Source organism: Brachyhypopomus gauderio, chromosome 14, assembly GCF_052324685.1.
Source record: "Brachyhypopomus gauderio isolate BG-103 chromosome 14, BGAUD_0.2, whole genome shotgun sequence".
Taxonomy (NCBI): Eukaryota; Metazoa; Chordata; class Actinopteri; order Gymnotiformes; family Hypopomidae; genus Brachyhypopomus; species Brachyhypopomus gauderio.
Genome location: NC_135224.1, coordinates 10,122,133 through 10,146,525, shown reverse-complemented (window position 1 = coordinate 10,146,525; position 24,393 = coordinate 10,122,133). Strand labels below are relative to the sequence as shown.

At 40.0% G+C, this 24,393-nt stretch overlaps 2 protein-coding genes across 4 annotated transcripts in view; one reads left to right on the top strand and one right to left on the bottom strand.

Annotated features, from left to right (window-relative positions):
- Positions 1 to 427: 427 nt before the first annotated feature.
- slc1a1 (solute carrier family 1 member 1) lies at positions 428 to 8,796 on the bottom strand. Its single transcript, XM_076973111.1, has 12 exons — positions 8,499 to 8,796; positions 6,186 to 6,326; positions 5,319 to 5,411; positions 5,115 to 5,229; positions 4,916 to 4,958; positions 4,690 to 4,797; positions 4,407 to 4,591; positions 4,072 to 4,179; positions 3,370 to 3,492; positions 2,912 to 3,106; positions 2,369 to 2,503; positions 428 to 2,035 (listed from the first exon to the last, which is right to left on the bottom strand). Exons 1-12 carry the CDS (start codon positions 8,596 to 8,598, stop codon positions 1,795 to 1,797), a joined length of 1,587 nt encoding a protein of 528 aa, XP_076829226.1. The 5' UTR covers positions 8,599 to 8,796; the 3' UTR covers positions 428 to 1,794.
- Positions 8,797 to 12,530: 3,734 nt separating this feature from the next.
- rap1gds1 (RAP1, GTP-GDP dissociation stimulator 1) overlaps positions 12,531 to 24,393 on the top strand; it is a 32,983-nt gene continuing 21,120 nt past the window's right edge. Inside the window, exons 1-4 of one of the 3 annotated variants that reach the window (XM_076971978.1) lie at positions 12,531 to 12,908; positions 18,527 to 18,634; positions 21,223 to 21,345; positions 23,638 to 23,763. In XM_076971978.1, the coding sequence (XP_076828093.1) occupies positions 12,905 to 12,908; positions 18,527 to 18,634; positions 21,223 to 21,345; positions 23,638 to 23,763 (361 nt within the window). In that variant the 5' untranslated portion in view covers positions 12,531 to 12,904. Of the gene's footprint in view, positions 12,909 to 18,523; positions 18,635 to 21,222; positions 21,346 to 23,637; positions 23,764 to 24,393 lie in introns of all 3 variants that reach the window. The other 2 variants (XM_076971977.1, XM_076971979.1) reach the window with 2 other exon arrangements.

The following is a 24,393-nucleotide window of genomic DNA, read 5'->3' as shown; positions in this document are numbered from 1 at the left end:
TGTTGCAACTGATGTGTGCTTTAAGCAGGTTTTGGCTTTGTCTTTCCCCATACATCATATTCTAATATTAATAGAATAACTAGTTGAAACTCTAAAAACTAACATTTGTGTGTAAGAGAAGGGAATCAAACAAGGGAGGCAATTCTCATGTGTGTTGCCCTAGGAGACGAGTAAATTATGTGTTGAACACAGATGTTCTACTCTATGCCTGTGATCACTGCAGTCTTAACCATTGCTGCAACTTATATTGCCTGTTTTTTACTTATTTAATGTACCGATATAGCCTGATATCTAAAATAACAACCCTCACCTCCCACACCTTTAATAGAGCTTTCTTAGTAAATGTTACAGTAAAAGTTATAATTCACCCCAAGAAAAAAAGCTGTTCTATTAATCAAAGACACAAAAACAACAAAGGGTACTCTGATGTGCTAGATTTTATTCATTTGTAGATTCATAATGTTGCATTTTACTGTAAGCTTATTTTAAAATGTTTGTAATTGACTGAGTTTGACAGAAATGTGCTTTGAACAGACTGTACAGTATAAACTCTGGTTGTCAACATTTAATGTTAACCATGTCACAATGACGACGTCCTCTTTCCAATTACAATCTAGCACACAGAATTGTCTTGAACAGTGAATAAACAATGACAGATGAAATAGCAAATTAGCACTGACAAAAACATAGCTAAATCAACTGTGGACACATCGAGCCAGTCTTTAATAACACTTCACATTCTAGCTCCTATGCACATGTGAAAAGTATCCCAAAATCTCTACTTCTACAGCCCAAAATGGAGACAAAAAGAAAGAAAATATGGTTCCTTTTAAGTGGTAATAGTGCCTGGTAATAGCTTAGAAAGATACTTTGCACTGGCCTTTACCATCCCAGATCAATAGTATCGATGAGAGCTGGTTATTGGGAGAAAATGAAGATTAATAATGATAAAAAAAAGATAATCAAAGATCCATTCACCCTTTAAAGGCCGCTCTCATGGTGTTCATCATATTGCTTCATGCAATACTTCATTAAATGTCGCAGGGTTTTACTTGTTCCCTTCAATATCAGAATGTTCAAGTTTGGCACAAGTTGCAAATTCAAGATGCTCAAAGCTCACAAAAATTGGCTCTCAACTGTAGACACAACTCACCAGTTTTATAACTAGAGAAAGAGGAAGGCTAAAGGAACTTACTAAAAACCAGTTACAACGCTGAGCAGTACCATATTGCTTTGATGTCTGCCTTTGTATTTACACTGCACATGAGAAATATAGTTTTGTTAAGGACATGCGCTTTGTTGCAATACATACAGTATACACAAATCTGCTTTACTGACATGTTAGTGACTCTTTCCATCATCATACGTACAAAATCAGACAAAGACTTTTGAATTATCTACACAAACAACTGATGGCGTGACACCACTAAAAACAATGAAGGTAAGAAAAACGTGTAAAAAGTGCCTTTGCATATTTCTTGGCAACCGGTCGACGCATTTTGGAAGCACTCACAACCCCCTTTTCCTCACTTCCATGAATGCCTTTTTCTGTTGGCACGATCAAAGTAGCAGTTGTATTCAACTCAATGGCACAGCAATAGAGGAAATGTGGAGGGAGGACAGTGATGGCAGCTACTGATAATGTCTGCGATCAGACATGTCCTCTGAAATGAGTCCCCGCCCTCCCTTCATAATGGCACTGATTTCATGAATGCTATACACCCCATGAACACCTCTAGAGGTGATTCACTCCCAGTCTTCCATTACTGACTGCACAGCCATGACGGTGTGCAACTAGAACTGTGAGGTCTCGGTGAAGGAAATCGCATCACTCTTGTCTACGGTGAAACCTCCATTTACGTAGGACTTCTTCTCGCACTCTTCATCATCAAGAGTGGTCTCCAGGGCGAAGGGATTGGCGACGTCCACGTCGGAGGTGATGTCTGTCCTCTCCAGCTCGCGCTTTGAGAGCTTCTGGACTATCCCGGCACCGTAGGCGTCCCCCAGGACATTGATCATAGTGCGGAAGCGGTCACTAAAAGAGACGGTAAGGACAGAGGAAGTAGGTTTGACAATGTGCCATTACTGGAGTATAGGAGACCTCTATGTTCCCCATCACGAAGGAACACAGGGAGACTAAACTACAAAAATCTGCTTGACCTTAATTCCCAAGTTAGGGATTCATTTTTGAAAAAGTTAAATTAAAGAATTACTACAGGATTTGTGATATAATTTTATGTTGCGTCTTTTCCAATAAAATATGAGAAGTGAAAAAAGTCTCTATGGATAAGAGTCTACCAAAAAGTAAAGTTTCAAAAGCATCTGTAAACAAACTGATTGAATATGTAAAACTGGTACAGGTACTCACATCAGCCAATCCACAGCAACAATGAGGGTGACATCACTGGCTGGAAGACCCACGGCGGTCAGCACTATCACCATGGTTACTAGTCCAGCATTTGGGACTCCTGCAGCTCCAATGCTGGCTACTGTTGCCGTGATACTGCAATACCATGGTGTAAATTACTGTTGGGTTCTCGTAGCTTCCTGTTTATTATTAACTGGACAGTTTCCTAAAACCACTGCGGCACTATGATCAGTGTAACGTATTAGAGAGGGAGGGTGATTTAAATGTTCTTTTAGCAAAGAACCTACAAAGATGGTTTAAGAGGAAAAACACAAAATTTTCATTGACCATAAATATTGTAATTTAGCCAAAACGTTTGCTACTTTTGCTTTTTGTTTTTTACCTCTGGTGCTTTGAGGGTAATTTAGAGACAATGTAATGGAAGCTTACAAGAAACAAAAAAGTATACATTAGAACCATTTCTCCGAAGCGCTCTTTTGAGGATGAGGAAAGAAGAAGAAATTGTGCAATGTCACAATGCTTCGTATTTTTAGTTATACTTACCTAATAGTCACTATTTTTCCCGCATCAAGGTCAAGACTATTCAGCTGGGCAATAAATATGGCTGCCACTGCCTCATAAAGTGCTGTACCATCCATGTTGATGGTAGCACCCACTGGAAGAACAAAGCGTGTGATCCGCTTGTCGATCCTGTTATTTTCCTCTGCGCACCTGAAGGTGACTGGTAAGGTTGCGGAACTAAATAAAAGGAATTGCAACTGTAACTTCACAGCTTTTCATATAATAATTGAATTCTTACTTGACGTACAATCTGTTCAAATATATTATTTAACAGACTATATTTATTTAACAAATGTAAGCATTTTTATGTATAGGTCAAGACATCAACTTTACTAAATTTTTTTCCTCATTATTTCTACAGTTTCCAAACTCACACACTATAGTGTTTCTAAGTCAACAAGTCAGAAAAACATTGCAACACATTATAAGTTGGGACTCACCTTGAGGAGATCATGAGGGCCGTCACCAATGCCTGTGCCATGCCCAGAGCAAATGTGTAAGGATTCTTTCTTACCAAGGCCAAGTAGATCAATGGTAAGAATACAAGGGCATGTATAGCAAGTCTGTAAAGCCAGAGAAAGGATGTGTAATATATGTCTATATCCATCCATCAATCCATCCATCCATCTAGATAAAAGAGTGCATTGATATTGCTCAAACATGGTCACATGTTTAATGCGACACTGAAGTGGACTGAATGTGTGGATGCTGAATGTGATGGAGGGGGTGGTAGGCTTCACTTTTAAGTACATCCTTCGTTTTACCAAGGGCATGTTAAGTTTGGATTTATCTTCTGCTCAGCTATAGGAGATCTAAATGTTCTCGGCATGACTCAGCGATTAGCGCTTTTTGAACCCCGTTCCCTTCCACATCATTTAGCCAGAGCTAAAGAATCTCCACGTGGGTGTTCAGTCAGCTGCATCATTCACGTCAGAGGAAATTTAAGGGATTGTACAACCGCAAAAGGTCCTATTACCACATCTGCGGGTTGAGCAATTTTAAAAGTCCTTGGCCCTTATCTGTTCAGGGACAGGGCTCATATTAAACAGTATTGGACAAGAAAACGCTACAGTGACTGCAGTAGTAAATCCCCCTTCACTGAAAATCAACAAGAGAATGTTAGTGTGTTAGCAGAGGCTCACCCACTCAGCACAGTGGCCATGTACAGGCCCATCTTCCTGAAGATATCCCAGTCGTCTACTTCAATGATCTTAGCAGCAATCAGAAACAGGATGCCCACTGGCATGTAACTGAAACAAAAATAATTATGACACATCAAGAAAAAAACGTAAGAAACACAAACACGCCCTCAACATCAGGTCTTATTGCCTTTCTTTAAGCAGTCTTTGAAAACACCAAGATTGGTAACTAGTCAAACAAGAACATAACATATCCATAATAATAAGTGAAGTTTAGTAATAAAATCTGACTACTAAAATTTACTAACTAAAATCTGAATGTAAGTGACAGTACTGACCACATGATGATTTGGACTATTCTCATAGTGGCCTCATTCAAAGCATCGAAGAATTCCAGCAGGATTCGACCACGTTCTCCCATTTTTCCAATGACAAGGCCAAATGCCACACAGAACACAATGAGGCCCAGAACATTGATCCCATCTGAGTACGCTCCCACTAAAGTGTAGTCTTTGGTCAGGTTCTGGTGAAACAGTAGGTCTAAAGCTGGTTAATATGTTGTGATTGTTACCATAGAACTATAACTAAGAGAACAGCTTTTCTTAGACCAGTCACATTTACCTGTGCAATTGTCGCCATCACGGTGGTAAAAGGTGGGAAAGTTACTGTAACTGGATTTCTGCTTGTGTTGGTCACAGCCTGTTCAATCTCTTTGCGTTGCGATTTGTACTGAAAGAGAGATATCAACACTTCATATCATATTGTAGCATGTCCCTGAGGGGAAAATAAGCCCAAAGTTCACCAAAGTTTATTCATTTACATAAAAAATATGAGACCTGTAATTTACCTGCTGAAAACATGCTTGCACAAGATTCTCAGGAAACATATTCCTAATGGAAACATAAAAATATAATCAGCATGAATCCTTTCACTTCATATTTTACTTTATTTTGAATATGTATACAATTACAGTAAAACATCACACACAAATGTTGTTAGTAATATTTGTTGGGAAAGGGGAAACAGGATGAACAGTGACTGATCACCTGACAAGATCTAAAAGGGTGTCAACAGTGGTCACATTGGGAGTGGTTCCAGCTCTGTCGATACTTTCTGCAGACTGAGACACTCCAGGTTTAATAGTTGTTACCAAGACAATTCCTGTTGGGGATTAGAGAGCTGTCAGTGTGGTGCTTTGAAGTGTAAAACCAGGGAGCTATCTTTAGAATGGACATTCTTCTGTTGCCCACCAAGAATGACAGCTATTATGGTGGTGGTGAAGTAATATATTACTGCACGAAGACCGATCCTGCCCGACACTTCAGAATCCAGAGCCGCCACTCCTGCCAAAGAGAAAGCCACAATGTTACTTCTCGGTTATTTAATACGAACATTTAATTACATGATAAAATCTAGATTGATATTCAACATTCATTTAAACGTGCTAGATTTAAACACTGTTTACTGGAGCATACAATTACTGTAGCATGAGGTCTCACACCAAGGTTGGAACAAACCCAGGTCCCTTTGTATTGGAGACCTATATAAACAGAACGAGCTGCCCACAGACAGCAGGGGATCGACCCCAGCACAGAGTGGATAAGGCAGGTATAACAAGCAGTTTCTGGGGCAAGCAGGAGCTCTAAGTGCTCTTAAAGCATTGAGGAAACTAAAGTGCACCTGGTGGAGGTACCACCTACAGACCTGTGCATCCAGAGACTAGTGTGAACCTGTCACGCCACAGTTTGTGAGTTCTCTTTGGACACAGATGTCATTTATAATCCGCAGTTAATGAGGAGAGGCTCTGTGGCTCCCTCTGGTGGCTGAGGGTGGCCTAGCGGGGGTGCAGCTACGCACATTCATGATACTTGGTAGAGGCTCTTTGATGGGGTAGCACGAGGGGGAAGGGCATTATACAGATGTTCATTAGAGACTTAAAAAATGTAAATTTATTCGGTGCAAATCTCTCTGTGTCCCTGGTATTACAAGAGGTTCAGCATACCATGACTCAGTATTTTATCAGTACATCCATTCTTACTTACATCCATCCTGACTTATATCCATCCTTAATTCCTGTCTCACTGATTCATGTCATGTTACTAGACAATCACAAATACCTGTAATCATGCTGGAGATGATTAGTGGAAGGATGACCAGCTTTAACATTCTCATCAGGATCTCCCCAGGGAAGCCAAAATATTGCTTTTCGAGCTGTGTGAGAGAGGCATACTCGCGCACCAGCACTCCCAGGCCGATTCCTTGCCGGAGAGAGAGAGAGAGAGAGAGAGAGAGAGAGAGAGAGAGAGAGAGAGAGAGAGAGAGAGAGAGAGAACAAGTAATCAACACAAGTTCTAAACCAGTGTATCAGTTCATATTGGTCTGTCCAGGTCCTACTTATCTAGTAATAGAATATTTTTTTTTTTTTGCTTTGCATCAATGCAGTACAGCAGTTTGTGTTTGGAGATCTCTGAAGAAGAGTAATATCACCTCCTTTGATCTGGGATTTGTAAAGAGAGAACGGCTGTTCAGGTTTGCCAGTACCGCTGCCTATTTACAGCAAAGCCACCAGAATTGCCCACAGGTCCACACTGAGCGGACTCTACCATTCGATCAAAACATTGAATGCGGAGAGTGGTGGATAATGACTAACATGGAAGAGTTGATGGATGATGGACTCTCGTGATCAGTGCTCAGAAATGTCATGCAGTTTACAGTTTGTCATGTGATTTAAAATTTAAAGAGCTCCAAACTAACGATTTATTATGATTATGTATAATAATGAACACCAAAGGCCATGACAGCCATTTGATTGTAATTTAAGACCATGGCCAACCTATGCATGTACTCACATAAGTGACAAATTAACATAAGTGTGCATAAATATAATATAATAATATATTAGTTGTACTATGTGTACTGATTAAATAGGACATTTCTGTGGGATGTTCCATTTCTCTTCTGCAGTGTAGATCCGCTTCATTGTTATATCTTTGAAAATGCATCTTTAGTGAATAGTTTTACTAAAGGGCCAGTGTTAATTGGACCATCTAACACAAGCTAACAAATACAGTATTACAGATTTGTTGGGCAATCAGAAATTTTGAGCAACTTACAGATCATCCATAATAATAACAGTATGACATGGCAAAGAGGGATGCAGTTCGTAACACATGAAAGCCGCTCATTAAATATGTGGTTTCTTATGTTACAAAATATTCTTTATCTTCAGCTTTAGCAATTTTTTATCCACTCACATGAGCATGGGTCAGGAAGACAAAGTAGTCTGAAGACAAAGTACTTGAACAGAACATTTCACAACTGTTGTTTATCTGTGATTTATATGGTTATTGTACTTCACTGGTATCGATTATCTCGTTTAAGTGATGCCATCATTTGCATTTGTTATATTCCGATTTCAACAGGGCAGTTCAAACCAACGCTCAGTTGCTAAATTTACTCATCATTCATCACTCATCACAACATTTAGTTTAGTCTATCAGATTGTATATATTTTAACACTAGGACAGAACTACTACACTACACTAAATACAAATGTAAAAAAATTTTCATTGTTATTGTTTGGACCTTGGTTTAGTGCTTATCCAACAGGCACTCTAAACCGTGGCTGTAATTATTGCTAGTTAAGTCTCAGGGTAGAATATTACAGGCACAAGTTTTCAGTGTTGGGCTGTGCAGGATGTTGAGTAGGACATCTCCTTTTGGAGAGCCAGCCTATAGAGTTTGTTAGACAGTGGCTATAAAATATGTCTGAACAGTGATCTGAGGCTGGGACACTAACCTGGCCATGAACGTGCGCATGCACACACACACACACACACACACACACACACACACACACACACACACACACACACACACACACACACACATGCACACTGAGTAGGCTACATGGAATAACCCATTATTGTTTAACATTCTTTCAATCTTTCTTCCAAATAGGCAATACCAAAAATGATAGCATCACAGTCAGTGTACTGTTTATATCAATGGTCCCATAGACTGCTATAAAGCTAAACGGTACAAAAGACAAAGAAATAACATGTCCAAATGTATAAGAAGACACTACCATCTTTTAAAAACTGCTTATATTTTGTCTGTTGCCCATAATGATTTTTAAACTAAAACGTTGCACTGTTCAAATACTGAGCTAAAGATCAAGACAGACACAAAATGAGAGAGGATAGACGAGGAGACAGCGCGCGAGAGCGAGAGACAGACAGTGCTGCAGCTGCGTAAGGATCGAGCCGCTGTCCGTCACTGCATGCTCGATGCAGACCAGACAATAAAACCACAGACTACAAAATAACCGAACGGCAATACGACGTTTCAGAACCGCAAAGCTCATAATCTAGACCTGGACCAACGCAGCTATCCGCCTTGCCTTGAATCAAAAGCCCGCTTCGGCTTACCTAACAGCACAGAAGCAATGGTCGCTATGAGAATCCAGTTCCTCTTCAGGAAGCCTTTGACATCCCTGCCTCTCCGCTCCTTCTTCGCCAGCATACCCATGGTGGTAGTCCAGGACAAGGCACCGAGGCGGATATGAACACGGGGTTGAACCGAGGGACGCTGTAGCCGCCTGTGCGCAGTGCCACCCTGTCAGAAGGTGGAGAGGTTACAAACGCAGCGTGGCTCTAAAGAGGATGCTGTCAGCTCCAACAGGGAGGGGGAGACAGGCGCTCCTCCGACTGCCTGTGTGTGTGTGTGTGTGTGTGTGTGTGTGTGTGTGTGTGTGTGTGTGTGTGTGTGTGTGTGTGTGTGTGTGTGTGTGTGTGTGCTAGCTTTTATGAAGCCTGTATAAAACACATCAGCACGAGGTTATAATACCGTCCACCTTGATATGTTATAGCCTTTGACCAGCCCTATTGCACGTACTGCCCATTTACGCATTTTTGCCATCTGCTATTTACTTGCTTATTTAAATGTGATTGTATTAATGTGTTGCGTGTGTGTGTGTTGTTCTGTAATAGTGCGTCTAACATCAAACAGATGAGAACTGTTACTGTTAATATGTCGGGTTTTAGCTGAGCCGAACTTCCGAATAAGAACAACTCGAGCGTACTGCTATGGACCAAGACCGCACTGCTATACCAATAGGCTATAAATCATTCAATTGGCTCGTCAAATATAAAGCTGTTGCTATACTAATGCAAATATGTCGTTTATTGACTTCTGAATTTTATGGTTTGCAAAATATTTATGACTAGGCAACAGGAAATGCAAAGAACACAAATTAAACAAACGCGCTAATTAAATGAAAATAGGTTTATTTGTTTGCTTGTTTGTTTGTTTATGATGACATACATTAAAAAAGACTATTTGCAACATTTGTACGTATTTCCTTTCATTGTGATTGTTTTTGCCATTTAAATGGCAGTAACCATGACTGAAGTGCCCTTGAGAAAGACACCTCACTCCCCAGCCGATCCCCGGGCACCGTGGCAGGTGGCTGCCTGCTGTGTTCACTCCCAATGGGTTAAATGCAGAGAGGAATTTCCCTAAGGGATTAAAGGTACATCTTCTTCTAAATGTTACATGAATGTAAACCAAGCATTTCTTCACACGAGTTCTTCACACAGTCTATAAACAATACTGTTGTTAACTACAGGATGTTAACTACAGTTAAACGTTATCTTTGTTCTCTAGTTAAACTTTTTTTTTTGGCTCGTTTTTCCTTTTAAAACCATACTGTTATCTGGGTTGGGGAATGGATTAAAGGGAAAAAAATACCTAAGGAATAAATAATTCAGGTAGTGTGATCTGAATTCTGATGAATACATTTGGTTTTGATAGGAAATGTAACTGTAATTTGAACACTCATCAGAAAAAAACGCATGATTTTATAACATGTGAGTTAAATATTAAGAAATGCTTCGTGCTTATCTAAGTTTATACAAAGGAGTGTCAAACTTCTGGGACGGATATTTTCACAGAAACTATTTGTGGACAGTAGAACATAAAGAACCCTAGATGGTGCTCTAAAGTATAATCTGATTGAGTTGTTCCAGTGGAAGAAATGCTCCATCTGATATAATAATAAAACTGAATTTTCAACAGGAACAACGGTTATCTATACATTTAATTACAACCACACATTAAAGGGGAGACTTCTATAATATAGATATAATTGTGCAGTGCTATATTTACAGTAGACATGCTACAGTTTCCTCCTCAAATCTGCCATGTTGTTATGCACTAATGCAGATAAATGCTTTGTGGCAATTAACAATATTTTGAATGAATGAACATGCAAAATAAAATAGATGCCAAACTATAGCCGGTCACTGTTTTTGTCTTACCAGTGTAGAGGAATACCAGAGTATCTGATATATCTTACAGAGTATCTTACAGATATCTGTAACAGGTTACGGACACTAACGTGAAGGTGCTATATTTATTCACAAAACCTATGAATAATTACTTTTGACTGCTCACTATTCTAACCATGGTTTACCATTTTCTCTGTGCTTTTGTTAATTATTATTATCATTGCTTCATATTATGGTTATTGAATAATAGAAGGCAAAATAACATGAATTAATTAAGTTTTTTAAGATGGTGCAATTTGAACTGCTAATGAAAGCATCTGGTTTTGGTGCAAAACATCACATTCAAAAGTTGTAAATATAACGCTGCATAATAAGAACAATACATAAACAAAATATTTGCTGCTATGACATGAGACATATATGATAAAACAAAATCTTGGGAGAGTTTAGTATTTGTTTTTTATATTAATTGTATGATGGCACATCTGTGAACAGTAGGAAAAGGCTCAACAGGTTTAACACATTCTAGCAAATGAATGTTTATTTGTTGAAGTAAACCAAAGTGTGTGTATACAGGTATAAATTATAGTATGATTATCAGTTACTTCCCCATTGTGAACAGATTGTGAACGGATCCCCATTGTGAATGGATCACTGTGTTTATTACTGTCCACTTCTGTGTCAGATAATATGTTCAGGACATCTGCCATTGGTTTTCTTCTATGATGCACTTTTACCCTTTAAAGTGGTGTGTATTTGAATCAATGCATTTAGAGACACATTAACCAAGGATAACTAATGTTTAACACCTGTGGCATGTTACAACAAACAGTGTTGTAATGTTCTTAATGTTTATATCCAGGTCTGCAGATGTTATCGGTGGGTAGGTTATATAGGAGAAGATCTCTGTCTCTCACACAGACCAACCAAACTAGACTGCACTGCAGACCACACTGGTTGATGGTTGTTGTGAAGACTTTAGTGAATCCGACTTTTATGGAAACCTAGGTTATGTTTTGAATGTCATCTTCCCAGTGAACAGTTCTTCCCCTGTTTAAAAAGCTTTAGAAATAAATCTAGGAGTACTGTTTCCCAGTGCTTAACAGACAGTGTGATATTTATCGAATGCATATTTTTTATAGAATATGGCACTTTTTCAGCCACATATATTCAGTGCAGTGGCAACCACAAAGTGATATGTTAAACACATCATTACATTTTTCTGTCAAAATGATATTTTATCCTGTTTCAGGTCATGAGGGCAATTATGATAAGTATCCTGATTTATGGGAAGCATTGCCTCTGAAAGCAGTGTGATAACAATAGTGTTATACACTAAAGGTCAGGAGTCTGTGACAGCATTCTACTGTGCTCACTTATCTTGAAACTGTTGACATTAATTAGAGAATGGCCACTGTGAACTTGTAAATGTACTACTAGAGTTTGTTTTCACTAAATTTACGTGAGATAATGCACTAAATAGACGTAAGGGGGCGCCATTTCATAGTCCCACCGAGGCATGAGCACAGAACATGATCGTTTTTTTGGATCTGATATCAAGAGCTTGTCGGTTACATTTTAATAAATTGCTTCATGCAAATGCACCTGCCATGTGAAGTTCAGAAAATAGCCTATGTCGTAAATAGTAGGATATGTCATAAATTACAAGTATGTCATGAATAGTAGGCTATAATAATAAATGAGCTTGTATTTAATACTCTATGAAGTATTTTGTGTAGGGCTCAGCATCATCAATAACAGGTTAACATGATTTCTGAAATGGCAACAACAATAATGTTTATTATATAAACAAAAATATAATGACTGCAAATGTAGCTACGGTGCAAATTGAAAATTTATGAGACTTTTTTTGAGGATTTTGTTTTGCTTTACCCTTGCTTTAAAAGCGTGTACATTTGAAATGATCGACACCTTAAATGTTTTGACACCTTTATTTGTGGACCATGTTCTACTTAATTATCACTGGTTGAGAGTTTTCTCAGTCCTTGCTCACACACTCAGGCTATCTAACTTTGGGTGGGATTAAACTCACGAAGGGCGTAATTCTAGCACACGACATCCTTTTAACCCAATCAACAAGCGAGACGAGAGCGTCGGTGCCCGACACGAACCAATCAGCTTGGAGCAAGGCGGCAATTCGCCTCGCTTAGTTTCAGTGGTTAGGAACTAGACTGCTCCAGTAGAGGAAGTGCATGGTGGGTTTATGTTGAATGTCCGTGTACGTTTGATCATATACGGATAAAATTACATAACCGCAGACATCAGCGTAGTCTGGTGCTAAGATTTAGCACTCGACGCTAGCTGCTGTGGGGGTTGAAGGGTCACTGGGGTATGCGGTAGTCGTCTTTACTCTGCCGGGGAGCAGCGTGGGTTAAGGTGGGCCTTGCCCGGATATCTGACAAGCAAATCACAACCATTAGCTTCAACTATACCAACTGACTAATACCAATTACAAATTATATATAGCCTATATATATTCTTCATTTATACGTCGAAGAGCACTGGACTGAAAACACCCGAGACAAATGGGTAAGTGTTTGCATTTATTTAAAATACACTGACATAGGAGTGCGTTTTACTCTTAGTCGAGGTCTGGTTCTGGTACCAGCCCGGCTGGTGATGATCACTTGTTCGGGATGCTCGTCGCGTCATGGAGGAAGTGGAGCTAGTTTACCAGGTCCAGATATCCCACCGTTTTCTTCTGGGATGTGGCGGTCATGCCATCAAGGGAGGAGGGAGGATAAAACAACAACTAGCAGTTTAGGTGTTCATGTTCAGTCTGACACCGCATACTATAGACCGGTTTAATTCGCACTATGTGTTGGAACATCGTGGTTATTTTCATTAGAAAAGAGTTGAGGGTGCAGAAGATGGCTCTCTGCTATCTCAGAGCATCAGTGGAGGGTGAAAATGTTGCTGATGAGAACATCCCCGCGCAGAGAGGTGCGACCCCGTGCAAAACAGCAAGTCACATTTCTCGCCTGCACCAGTGTGTTGTAAAATAATGTTCCCTAGCGGCTAAAATAACCGCCGTTTGTTTTGTACCGGTAACACGACACTTAACGTTTTAGTGTGTGTTCCGTCACATTTTTTTTTAGAAACAATGTAGTCTAATGTTGGACAACGGATTAAATTATGAATCTGAAACTGTTCTGCAGCTGTGAAAATATGGAAAGGCTTTAGTGAGTCGGCAGAAAAGAGGTCATAGTCATCTACGCCCCGAACACACACACACACACACACACACACACACACACACACACACACACACACACACACACTGGTGCTGCTGATGGAGGGATGCGCTCGGGTCTTTAGAGAACTCACACACGCCCACGCTGGTGCTTCTGATGGAGGGATGCGCTCCAGTCTTTAGAGATACAGCTTGTCTAAACAGAACTGCATGCCTGATATCTGGGTTGAACTGGTCTCTGCCTGCTAAGCTGGCGAAGCTGAAAATGTAATTACAGTGTTCAGTTTAATGATCTCAAAGTGGTTTAATATTCCTATCTATCTATCCATCCATTCATCCGTCTTATATGTTCATGTCTGTGTCTCTTGTGCACACATACAGACTCACTTGTATGCACACACACTATACAACCTTCTCATCCTCAGGTAATCGTGTTGCGTTGATTTCCTCTAAGGCTGATGTTTTTTGGCCTTAAATCACTAATTTATTAAACTTGGCACAGGAGACCAGGTGTCTTTTTACTGTCCTACAACCTGTCACTTGTAGTTGAGGATTAGGCAGTGTCCCTGGGTGACAGCTCTGATGATAAAGGTGCGAACGTCACCTCGTTTAATACTGCGAACACACCGAAGTGACACTGAACAAACGGCGACTGCGAGCGACTCTTGATCAGTCTCCATCAGCTCACCGTTGACTGTCATCGCCTGTGTGTATTTACACTCAAAATAGACGCACCAGACAGACTACAGCCGATGGAACGAAAATGCATGTACGTCCCGAGCCTGTGCGTGTGCAAGTGCTCAGTCGCTTCCTGACGGTGCCGACGCTACAGAGTTCTGAGTGACTTCCACCACTTCACAAGCTTCTTTCTTCTGTAAAATTGCATATAGTAACATCAAGGTAACAACAAATGTTCCAGCTTGTCTCCAGGTAGAAAGCACAACAAAACATTGTGTAAAAAAAGAAAAAAATAGCCTTTCACAATGCCTCAGTAGACTAAACGTACTAAAAATCATATGAAGTTTATGTCAGTATTATTTAATTTCGAATTTATAGTAAACAGCCAAACGGAAAGCTCTCCCTCGCGACTGACTGTTGATGCCGATTCAACTTGCACAGTCGGCCAAAATGCTGCTGATCAGGACTAGCAGGAGCCAAAGGAGCAGGGTATGGTGGTTGTTTGTGATGTTTCCAAAGGCCTGACGTAGTTGGGTCAGTGTGTCCCTAGCGTAAGCGTTGAACCAGGCCATGGAAATGCTCTTGTGTGTATCCCAGTTTCAGAAATGTCAGAAACAAACAAACTTCTTTTGCTGATGGTAACAACAGTACGTATAACCCCACTCAACCCGATCCTACACCCATGCAGTCTGTCACCTTGTTTCCAGATCTTGGATCTGGGCCACTAAAAGTAACCACATTCACCTTATCTCAGTGTTCCTCTCAGAAGATATGTTTAACTGTTGGCCTGGTTTACAAACTTCAAAATACAAACTTTATTTTCGAAACCTTGATGAAGGCATTATGGGTGACCATCTTCAGTGTGAACAATGCTTGCGTACATCCTTAGAATTTCAGCAGAGCTGTCGGGGTTGAACGGGATCTTCTTTATGCTGTCATGGCTTCCAGCCAGTCTGGCACAGCTAAACATGATAATTGTTAAATGAATGTGGCTTGAGTCACAGTTTCTTAAGTTTCTTTTTTTTCCCCAGCACTTTTGCATGTTATGCCAACAAAAACTATTCAGGTGTTAATTTCGGTAAGGCCACATGTGTACTAAAGTGTACTTTATAGACATAGGCTGTGCGATATGACATTATAAATAGTGTGACCACAGAAAAAAGGCTTTTGTTTCATATCATGCTGTACCTTTTTTCCCATAGTGTCACAAATCACACGCTTTACAGCAATATTTTTCATCATGTTAATGATGCTTTGCGTTATGGCAACACAAACAAACATGGGTGCAGACTGCTGAATAATGAATCTCTGTGGCAGGTCTGATGATTTCAAAGAAGGGAAGCCAAGAATAGTCAGACATTGAACGTTTTCAGTGAATGTGGGGTTTGCATTGAACATTGGGTCAGCATTTTTGTCTGTTATGCCAACAAACTTGACATTGACCATGTTCGAGTATTCAGTAATGACACCTGTGTGTTCAGGTAGTTAGGCCATGTGATAAAACGAGTTCCCTCATTCCCTAGCAAATAGCCAGCAATTTAACTAGCTAGCTCACTGTTACAAAATACAGTTGTGATCAAATTTATTCAACCCCCACTGAAATAAAGTGTTTTGGCCAGTTTGACATTGATTTTGATCATTTCAGTCATCTTATTTACAATTATATCAAAGAGGCACTTATAAATTAGACAAACATAACATAATATTTATGATGGAATAACCACAAATGTCTTTACTGTGCTCACATCATTATCAGTTTTATTCAACCCCCTAGTGACATTATTTTTTAGTACTTAGTACAACATCCTTTTCCAGTTATGACAGCTTTCAAGCGTGAAGCATAGCTTGACACAAGTGTCTTGCAGCGACCTATGGGTATCTTAGCCCATTCTTCATGGGCAAAAGCCTCCAGTTCAGTCACATTCTTAGGCTTGCGCACTGCAACTGCCTTCTTTAAGTCCCACCAGAGGTTCTCAATTGGATTTAAGTCTGGTGATTGCGATGGCCACTCTAGAATGTTCCAGCCTTTCATGTTCAACCATGCTCTAGTGGACTTGGATGTGTGCTTCGGATCATTGTCCTGTTGGAAGGTCCAACGTCTCCCAAGCCGCAGGTTTGTGACTGACTCCATCACATTTTCCTCCAAGATCTCCTGGTACTGAAGGGAATTCATGGTACCCTGCACACGTTGAAGCTTTCCTGTACCATTAGAAGCAAAACAGCCCCAAAGCATAATTGACCCCCCGCCATGCTTCACAGTAGGCAAGGTGTTCTTTTGTTCATAAGCCTGGTTCTTCCTTCTCCAAACATAGCGCTGGTCCATTGTCCCAAACAGTTCTAATTTAGTTTCCAAAACCTGTTCCAAAACCTTTGTGGCTTGTCCACATGACTTTTGGCATACTGCAGTCGACTTTTCTTGTTCTTTGGAGTCAGCAAGGGGGTGCGTCTGGGCGTTCTGGCATGGAGGTCTTCGTTATGCAGTGCGCGCCTTATTGTCTGAGCTGAAACTTCAGTGCCCACATCTGACAGGTCTTTTTTCAGTTCCTTAGCAGTCACGCGGGGATTTTTCTCCACATTACGCTTCAGGTAGCGCACAGCAGTCGCGGTCAGGATCTTCTTTCTGCCACGACCAGGTAACGTTTCCACTGTGCCCTTTAACTTGAACTTGCGAATGATACTTCCGATAGTGTCTCTTGGAATATTTAACAACTTCGCAATCTTTTTATATCCATTGCCATTCTTGTGAAGAGCAATAACCTCTTCTCTTGTCTTCTGGGACCATTCTCTTGCCTTCACCATGCTTGGAAACACACCAGTAGATGTCTAGAAGGAGCTGAGTATCACAGTCCTTTTAAATCTGCCTAATTGGTGCTTATCATGCTTGATTGCTGCTTGTTGACATCCACAGATGTTTTCAAAACCTGATGGAAAACACTGGAATGAACCTCTGTTCTTAGGAGTGGTAATCGTAAAGGGGTTGAATAATTGTGTCAATGAAGAAATCACAAAAAGGCCATTTAATACTTTATGACAAAAAAAATTGATGCTATCTTAGTTGCATTTAGTTCTTTAACAAGTCCTTGTAAGATTTCATTATGAACACAATTACAAATGTGCACTGAATTCCATAAAACCCTTCGCAGCATTGGGGGTTGAATAAATTTGATCACAACTGTAGGTCATTTCTTGTGGTAATTATATATGAACAAAATTTTAATTGTATTTACAGAAAAAGTGCTGTATCATGATATGGATCATTATCTGCATATGAAATCACCTATATCAGGATATGATGTTTTGGTGGTATTGCCCAGCCCTAGATAGTCTTGAACTGAACTTGAACTCCTCTAGGTTGTATAGTTTTTTAAGCTTATTTAAATTGAGTGGTAATGAACAATTGAGTAGCCTGTCATCGTTCTTAGAAGAAGAAAACAAAGGTTAGTACTGACCAGTAAGTGTTCATATTATGTCGGCATGCTGCATAAGTGTCTTCCACATCAAGCCAGCAGTTATAAAGTGGAGATTTGTAAGGCCGACACAAATGGCTGCCAATGCTCATTTGTTTTCATCAGAAAGTGGTACAATGATCCATTTTCAAGTGTGTTCTCTTCCTTTATCTGCCAAGAGTCACCTCCTTCCCATATGGCCATGGTCGTACCACTCATTTGTTTATGTACTTGATTATTTAGTCAAGTCTGAGATTAGTTTTATTCAAGATAGCTAGCCCCCGGTGAGAATGATGCAGCTTCAGTAGAGGCTCAAGGCTTTCAGCCAGGATTGTTCTGTGGAATAATGCAGTGTGGCGAACCGTTTGAATCGCAGCCCATCCTCTTTAACTGCTGAGTATCCCTGCTGTCCTAGAGACCCTTTAATAGGCACCAATACTTAACATTCACCTGCAGTGACTTTCTGTAAAACTGGACTCCAGCATTGCCGCTGACTTTAATTCACATGACCTCAGGCCTTGGGTGACATGAGCAGGGCTGCCGTGCTAACTGGAAGAACCTAGATTTGTGACACAGGGCAGCTCCTAAAGCACTCCTCTGTGATCTGATGTAGCCGGACGTCATGGTGGGTTAGATTAGTGGTGGTCTCAGATGTTCCTGGTCTCATTTGGAAATCATTCAAAGATTTTTATATAGATGCTGCCACATCCTATATCACAGCTGACGACCAGCGTAACAATAACGTCTTTTAGGGCGTTTCGTGCACAGTGTGCTTCGAACGTGTGCTTTTTGTGAACTCTGGACTTTGCTATGCTGTGTTCTCCCAGCAGATAACCTCAGCGAAGCCCTGAAAACACTGAAGCTCTCCTCAGCAGACGGCACCTCGGACAGTGTTGAGAGCTGCCTGGACTGCCTGCTGAAAGCCTTGGCCCACAACAGTAAGCCCGACTGGCTCCATCATTGACACATTATTTTTCTTATGAGAGTAGCCAATGCTCTAATTCCTTTACTTATCTTGTTTAAGATTGAGGACAAATTAGGAGCAGGATCCAGTATATGGCAGATTGAATGCCAGTGTTTGGGAAAAAAAAATGTGTCGGATGAACACTTTCCTGATACCTGATCCTGATGAATGATGTCATAACAGTCTTTATTAAGCCTTAACTATAATGGAGATCTTTTTTTTTGGGGGGGGGGGGGGGAGTAGTGGAAGAGAATGCAGACGCTTGAACATCTCCCATAGATTCTTCACCCGCTGTAGTGTGTTCTCGTCTGTGTGCTGCTTTGATGAGTGTAATGGTTGAACGCTCAAGGCTCAAGCTCAACTAATTGATGTGCTGCTCTTTCTGTGGGCTTGAGAGGTGCTGCTGTAGTGATGCAGGGGACGTTCACAAATTACCAAGAATCTGCTGGAGTGTGTCGAGGAAGGGGGAGTGGTGTCAGCCCCGTCACTCATGCACGCCGGCCACACCCACTGCTGCCTTGTGAACCAGCCCACGTTCAGTTCCTGCCACTGAAGTGTTTAGGCATTGAGCTGGAGTGAATGGGGAAAAAAAACCTAAAACCTAGAAGTTTATTTTCTTCTACAAAACAGAGGTCATGGCTAGTTGTGGTGAATTTATACTGTCCTTGCCCAAAGACTCCACACAGCTGTGTGGGAACTTGAAATTACCAGATTATAAGGAAAATATGACAAGAAAATAGTGTACCACAGAAACATGTTTGATGTAAATGTATGTAAGTGATCTTTACCGGGGCAGGCTTATTACTTGGTAGACTACACAAGTAATAAAAAATGTCCTACACAGTTTCAAATCCTGCAAGGAATATTTTTGTTAATTTCAGCTGTCAACACCATATTAATATGACTTTGTGGCGTTTAGTTATAATTTGAACTACAATTATTAACTTATGCTAAGAAAACTGTTAATTTACAAAATTACCAAATATTGTTGGTTTACTTTTTGGTGTTTGTAATCTGTTTATGGACATAGGTATTTGAGGTGTGGAATTGGTTTTCAGGCAAGTTCAACTTTGAACTCTTTTGATACCTTAAACTATACTTGAAGAACCTGACAGCAATTAGTAAGTCTTTAGTGCTCCATAAGACTGAAATATCCCTGAGTGTGTTTAGTAATGGTAGCCTTACAGGCAAATTGCAGATATGTCACCATCCAGTTATATTCTGCATTATCAATCTCACAGGCTTGGACAATGAACAGCCTGTCAGCCTCTGAAAATGTCATTGCTGTGAAAATATGGATAGAAAATTTCATACCTGAACATCAGGGATCTTTATAATATGGTCTGTGTTTACCCTGCTGGGAATATAATTACTAGGAGTTAGCCTTGGGCCAATAAACAATATTATCAAATACTGCAAGAATTTAAATTAGTGACCATCTGACTATTCTAAATCACTGCCCATGTTTTGTTTTAAAGTAAGGCTGTGCTAGCATTCTAATCTATAATTTTAAACATCTGGCATAAAGAATGCTGGGATACTTACAAATGAAATATGGAAACTGGTACATATGGTTTACTCTCTGGCAGACTAAAAACTGGATGAGCTTGCAGTCTGATTTTGGTATCGTTTTCCAGTCAAGCATACATGGGAACCTTGGTTAAATTCACTTTCACTTTATTACATAAAAGGAGACTAAAGTCACTAGACAAGTTTTATGGTCAGTGCCCCTGAATTTAAATTGTTGTAGACCTGAGTACAAAAATAAAGATACCCATTAGCATGAACGTTTTAAAAACTAGCACTGGTAGCTACAAGATATACATGAATCTAAACTACTCATTTTGTTTTGGTGTTCATAATATTATAATATTTCAAGAATTAAGAATCACTATCTTTTAGTTCTCTGTTGCTCTCTAACTTGGATGCAGCAGATCATAGCAGAGTAGTGATTATAAGAAAGTATATTAAGTAAGACAATAGCTATAGCCTTTAGACCTTCCAACCCATATGACAGGATAAGTCTACAGCCTAACTAATGATTTGAATTCAGTGGGTGAACACTTTCTTTTATATTAAATACATTCGTCTTATTCATTAATTAATTACTGATAGGATATTTAAATAAATGCTGAAATATTACCAACTTGATGGTTTTCCAACCTTGATGCACAACAGAGTTAAAGTTTACTTCTTTGTTTCAGTCAATATTGAAATAATATAATGAGGTGTCTTTATTTGCCTATATCCCTTTAACAAAACTCGTTGATAAACTGAAAATATACTATGTCTCAATGGCTTTATGGCTGCCGTGACAATTGATGTGGTGTACCATCTATCTTCAGTTTCAAATTTTCTGTATACCTCATTGTGTATGTAGCAAGAACTTAAAATATTACATTGAATTGACTTTTAGGAAATTGACATGGTTTATTTTAGTGATTTAATAAGTAATAAAACAAATTTTCAGTAAATTCTGGGATTAGGAGGAGAGACCATAATATTGATTTGCAATCAATTAAATGTCAGTTTTGCTAATCCATTCATACACTTTATTAACAGATGTGGAAGCAAGTGAAAAAATCCAGGAGATGGGTGTTCTCCCTATGATGCCTTCATTACTGGCTACACAGAACTCCTGCACACCAAAAGTAGCCAACATCATAGCAGAGGTGGCGAAAAATGGTGAGAATGCTTAATGCGCGTGCACACACACACACACACACACACACACACACACACACACACACACACACACACACACACACACACACACACACACACACACACCCACCATCTTATTTGTGTTTCATACCCTCATCCATCTGTCTGGACTGGATCCTGCTGTTTTAATAATCTCTCTTCCTTCTTGGCTCTCTCCTATTAATGTCATGTAGACGACGAGGATCTGTGCAGTACGCTTCTCATTATCTTATTTATTTTGATTGTTGGGAAGTTATTTCTAGATCAGAACTTTCATCAAAGATACTGTACTAAGCAGTGTTTGGTGATATTTCTTTTTCCAGTCCATGAAGGGGGTCACCTCTTCCTTTCAAAGAAACAACATCTTCCAAAATGTCTCATGTACAATATTGACAGGCAGGAAGAACCAACTCCCTCTAGAAAGGATTTCTCATCGATTAAGTACAGCTAAACTGTGTCAGTTGCTGATTACAGAGCTCAGAACAGTGACAATCTGTTTTTCAGAGCATCTGTTTTATTGATTTCTGTCAGCATATCAAGACAGCAAAACTGCTTACATCACCTTTAATAGCACTATAGTACTTTTAATTAAAATGACTCGCAGCTGGGGATACCATAAACGTTGTAAATGTTAGCCTACTATTAATTTCTCACATTCAACGTTGCTTCATGTATTCACTAATCAAATATAAAAAAGATTAAATGCAAAAATATACTTTTGATTTGTGGTACAGCTGTGTCCCCCCTGCAGCTCACCTGTGTTGTGGTTGCCAGCTCCACTGCTAGTAAACAATGTTGGTCCTCCTGTTGTCACACAACATGGCGCTTGGCTGGCTAACAGAAGGAGTGATCTGAAGTGACTCCTTCTGTTTCCCTGGCATTAGCATCTGTAGCTTGACTACAGCATTTATTTCTTTAATCGTTGCACGTGGAATATCAGAGATTTCACGTATCGAGCTACACCTTAAACCATTACCTCCCTTTTTTTTTTTTTACATGCATTCACATTTATATTATATTGAAATGTGTCATTGTGTCATGAATGCAATCAGGCCGTAATTTAGTTTTGTAGAGTCATCAAATCCAAAGTGGTTATGGAATGATGGGTTTGTGATGTCCTTTTAAATGTATGAGTCTGCAGTCTCAAAAAAATGAGACTACAAGAGTCATCCAATACTAGGTGAATAAGGAATGATGGTTTGGGATATCCCATTAACTGTATAAGTCTGTAGTCTCAAAACAATATGAGACTCCCGTGTTCCTTAGTGGGTTCTATCCCTGCTTTCAGTTTTTGTGCATTTTTTGTTTGTTAGAAAGACTTTTCGTGAGTAATGACTTATTGTTAAAAGGTTATTATCTATCAGACTGATGTTCATCTGAGGGCAAAAAAAATCTCCATAAAAGTACCGCCATGTTTACCTCAGGCAGCATGTAACTCAATGTCCGGCCTTCGTCTTCATCTTCCACAATTCCTGCCAGCCTGCAAAACCCATAAAGCCTCGATTCTGTCGAGTCAGTGCTCCAAGTCACTCAGTGCTTTTAGGATAATTATACAAGTGTTTCATTAAACCACGCCTTCGCAAATGTACGCCACGAGAGGTTGGAAGAGAAAGGACTTTTTGCTAAAGGTAAAAAGACAATTATGAATGGGCGAGCGAATGGCGTTAGCCTGCTGTTTTGGCGCCATTGTGGCACTTTTCTGCTGATGTGCCTAGCCATATTCTGCTGGCAATATGCATGCTCCGCCCACAGGAGACATTAGTACTTTCGGGACATCGGTGAGCGGTTTTTTAAAGGCGCTATAATTGGCGTCCCATTTGAGAAGGTACTTGAAATCTGCCCAGTAAAAGTGACCTTCTTTTCAAAGAAATCTGCTGTACCAGATACATGCTACACACACACACACACGCGTGCGTACACACTGCTGTTAGCTGGCTGGTTGTTTTCAGAGCTTGTGGGCCATCTGTCTCTAATAAAGATCTTAGCAAATTATTGCTCAAATATAGTGTAGTGCCTGAATATATATCCGTATATATCAAATTACAGGTGCAAATTGAGAATTAAATTTCTAGACATCTGTAAGAGTTTGCATTTAACATCATTTTGGATGTTTTCATGGATTCCTTCAACAGGAAATGAGGAAGCTTCAGAGATGAGCAGTGAATTGTCTTCAAAATTGTACTACAAATCCAGTCACCTTCATGTACTATTAGACAGTTCAGTAACCTGGATGAGGGGAGATCTTCATTTGAAGGGCTTGCGTATCTCCCCCAGAGTTTATGCGGAGTCCCTGTGTGGAGGCGGGGCTAATACCCCCTCTGGTGCAGCTGCTCAACTGCAAAGACCAGGAGGTTCTGCTGCAGACGGGTCGGGCCCTGGGCAACATCTGCTACGACAGCCGTAAGTACCCCACCCCCCTCCCCTCCCCCACCCACCCCGTTTCTTGCTGGCCGGTCTGTTAGGAGCCATTTTAGAATCTACAGACATATAAAGAGGATTACTGGAAGCTCAAATCAGTGAGGCAGCAGTTTCGTTTGATAGCGCTGAAAGAGGAGCAGACGCCACTGTTTTTTTTTTAATGACTCATCAGAGTCTTTTAGACACACGGCAAATAACTTTACCCACTAATTTTACCATGTCTTAATGGCTTTGTTACTATGGAGTATGTGATAGATGCGAGTTAATATGTCAATTCAAACAATATCTGCTTACCCCTTATTACTTTGTTAGAACTCTGCTAACTGCTCCGTCTAACCAATTATCATTATTCATTACTTGGTAAGCAGATCAGTGTCTATATGGTCACTTGTATGTTTAGTCCATTAGTCTAATTACAAGATGGTGGTTTTGTACTATAGAGGTGCATCCTGGACTGGACGTTTGATGGTTGAATGGTATGTAAATGAGTGGAGAAATTGGTGTAGAGAAAAGTGCAAAGAGGCAATAGGGAATTTCAAGTGCATCCTGCCCTAGAATGTCTGCATGGCAATGTAACGTAGCCCACGCACAAATGTCAACACTGGAGAAAAC

Coding starts and splice junctions, on each gene's coding strand:
- slc1a1 (XM_076973111.1), bottom strand. CDS start 8,598: ATGGGTATGCTGGCGAAGAAGGAGCGGAGAGGCAGGGATGTCAAAGGC. Junction 2,504..2,911: donor GGAAAAATAGTGACTATTAG/GTAAGTATAACT, acceptor ATGGTATTGCAG/TATCACGGCAACAGTAGCCA. Junction 2,036..2,368: donor GTTGCTGTGGATTGGCTGAT/GTGAGTACCTGT, acceptor CGTCTCTTTTAG/TGACCGCTTCCGCACTATGA.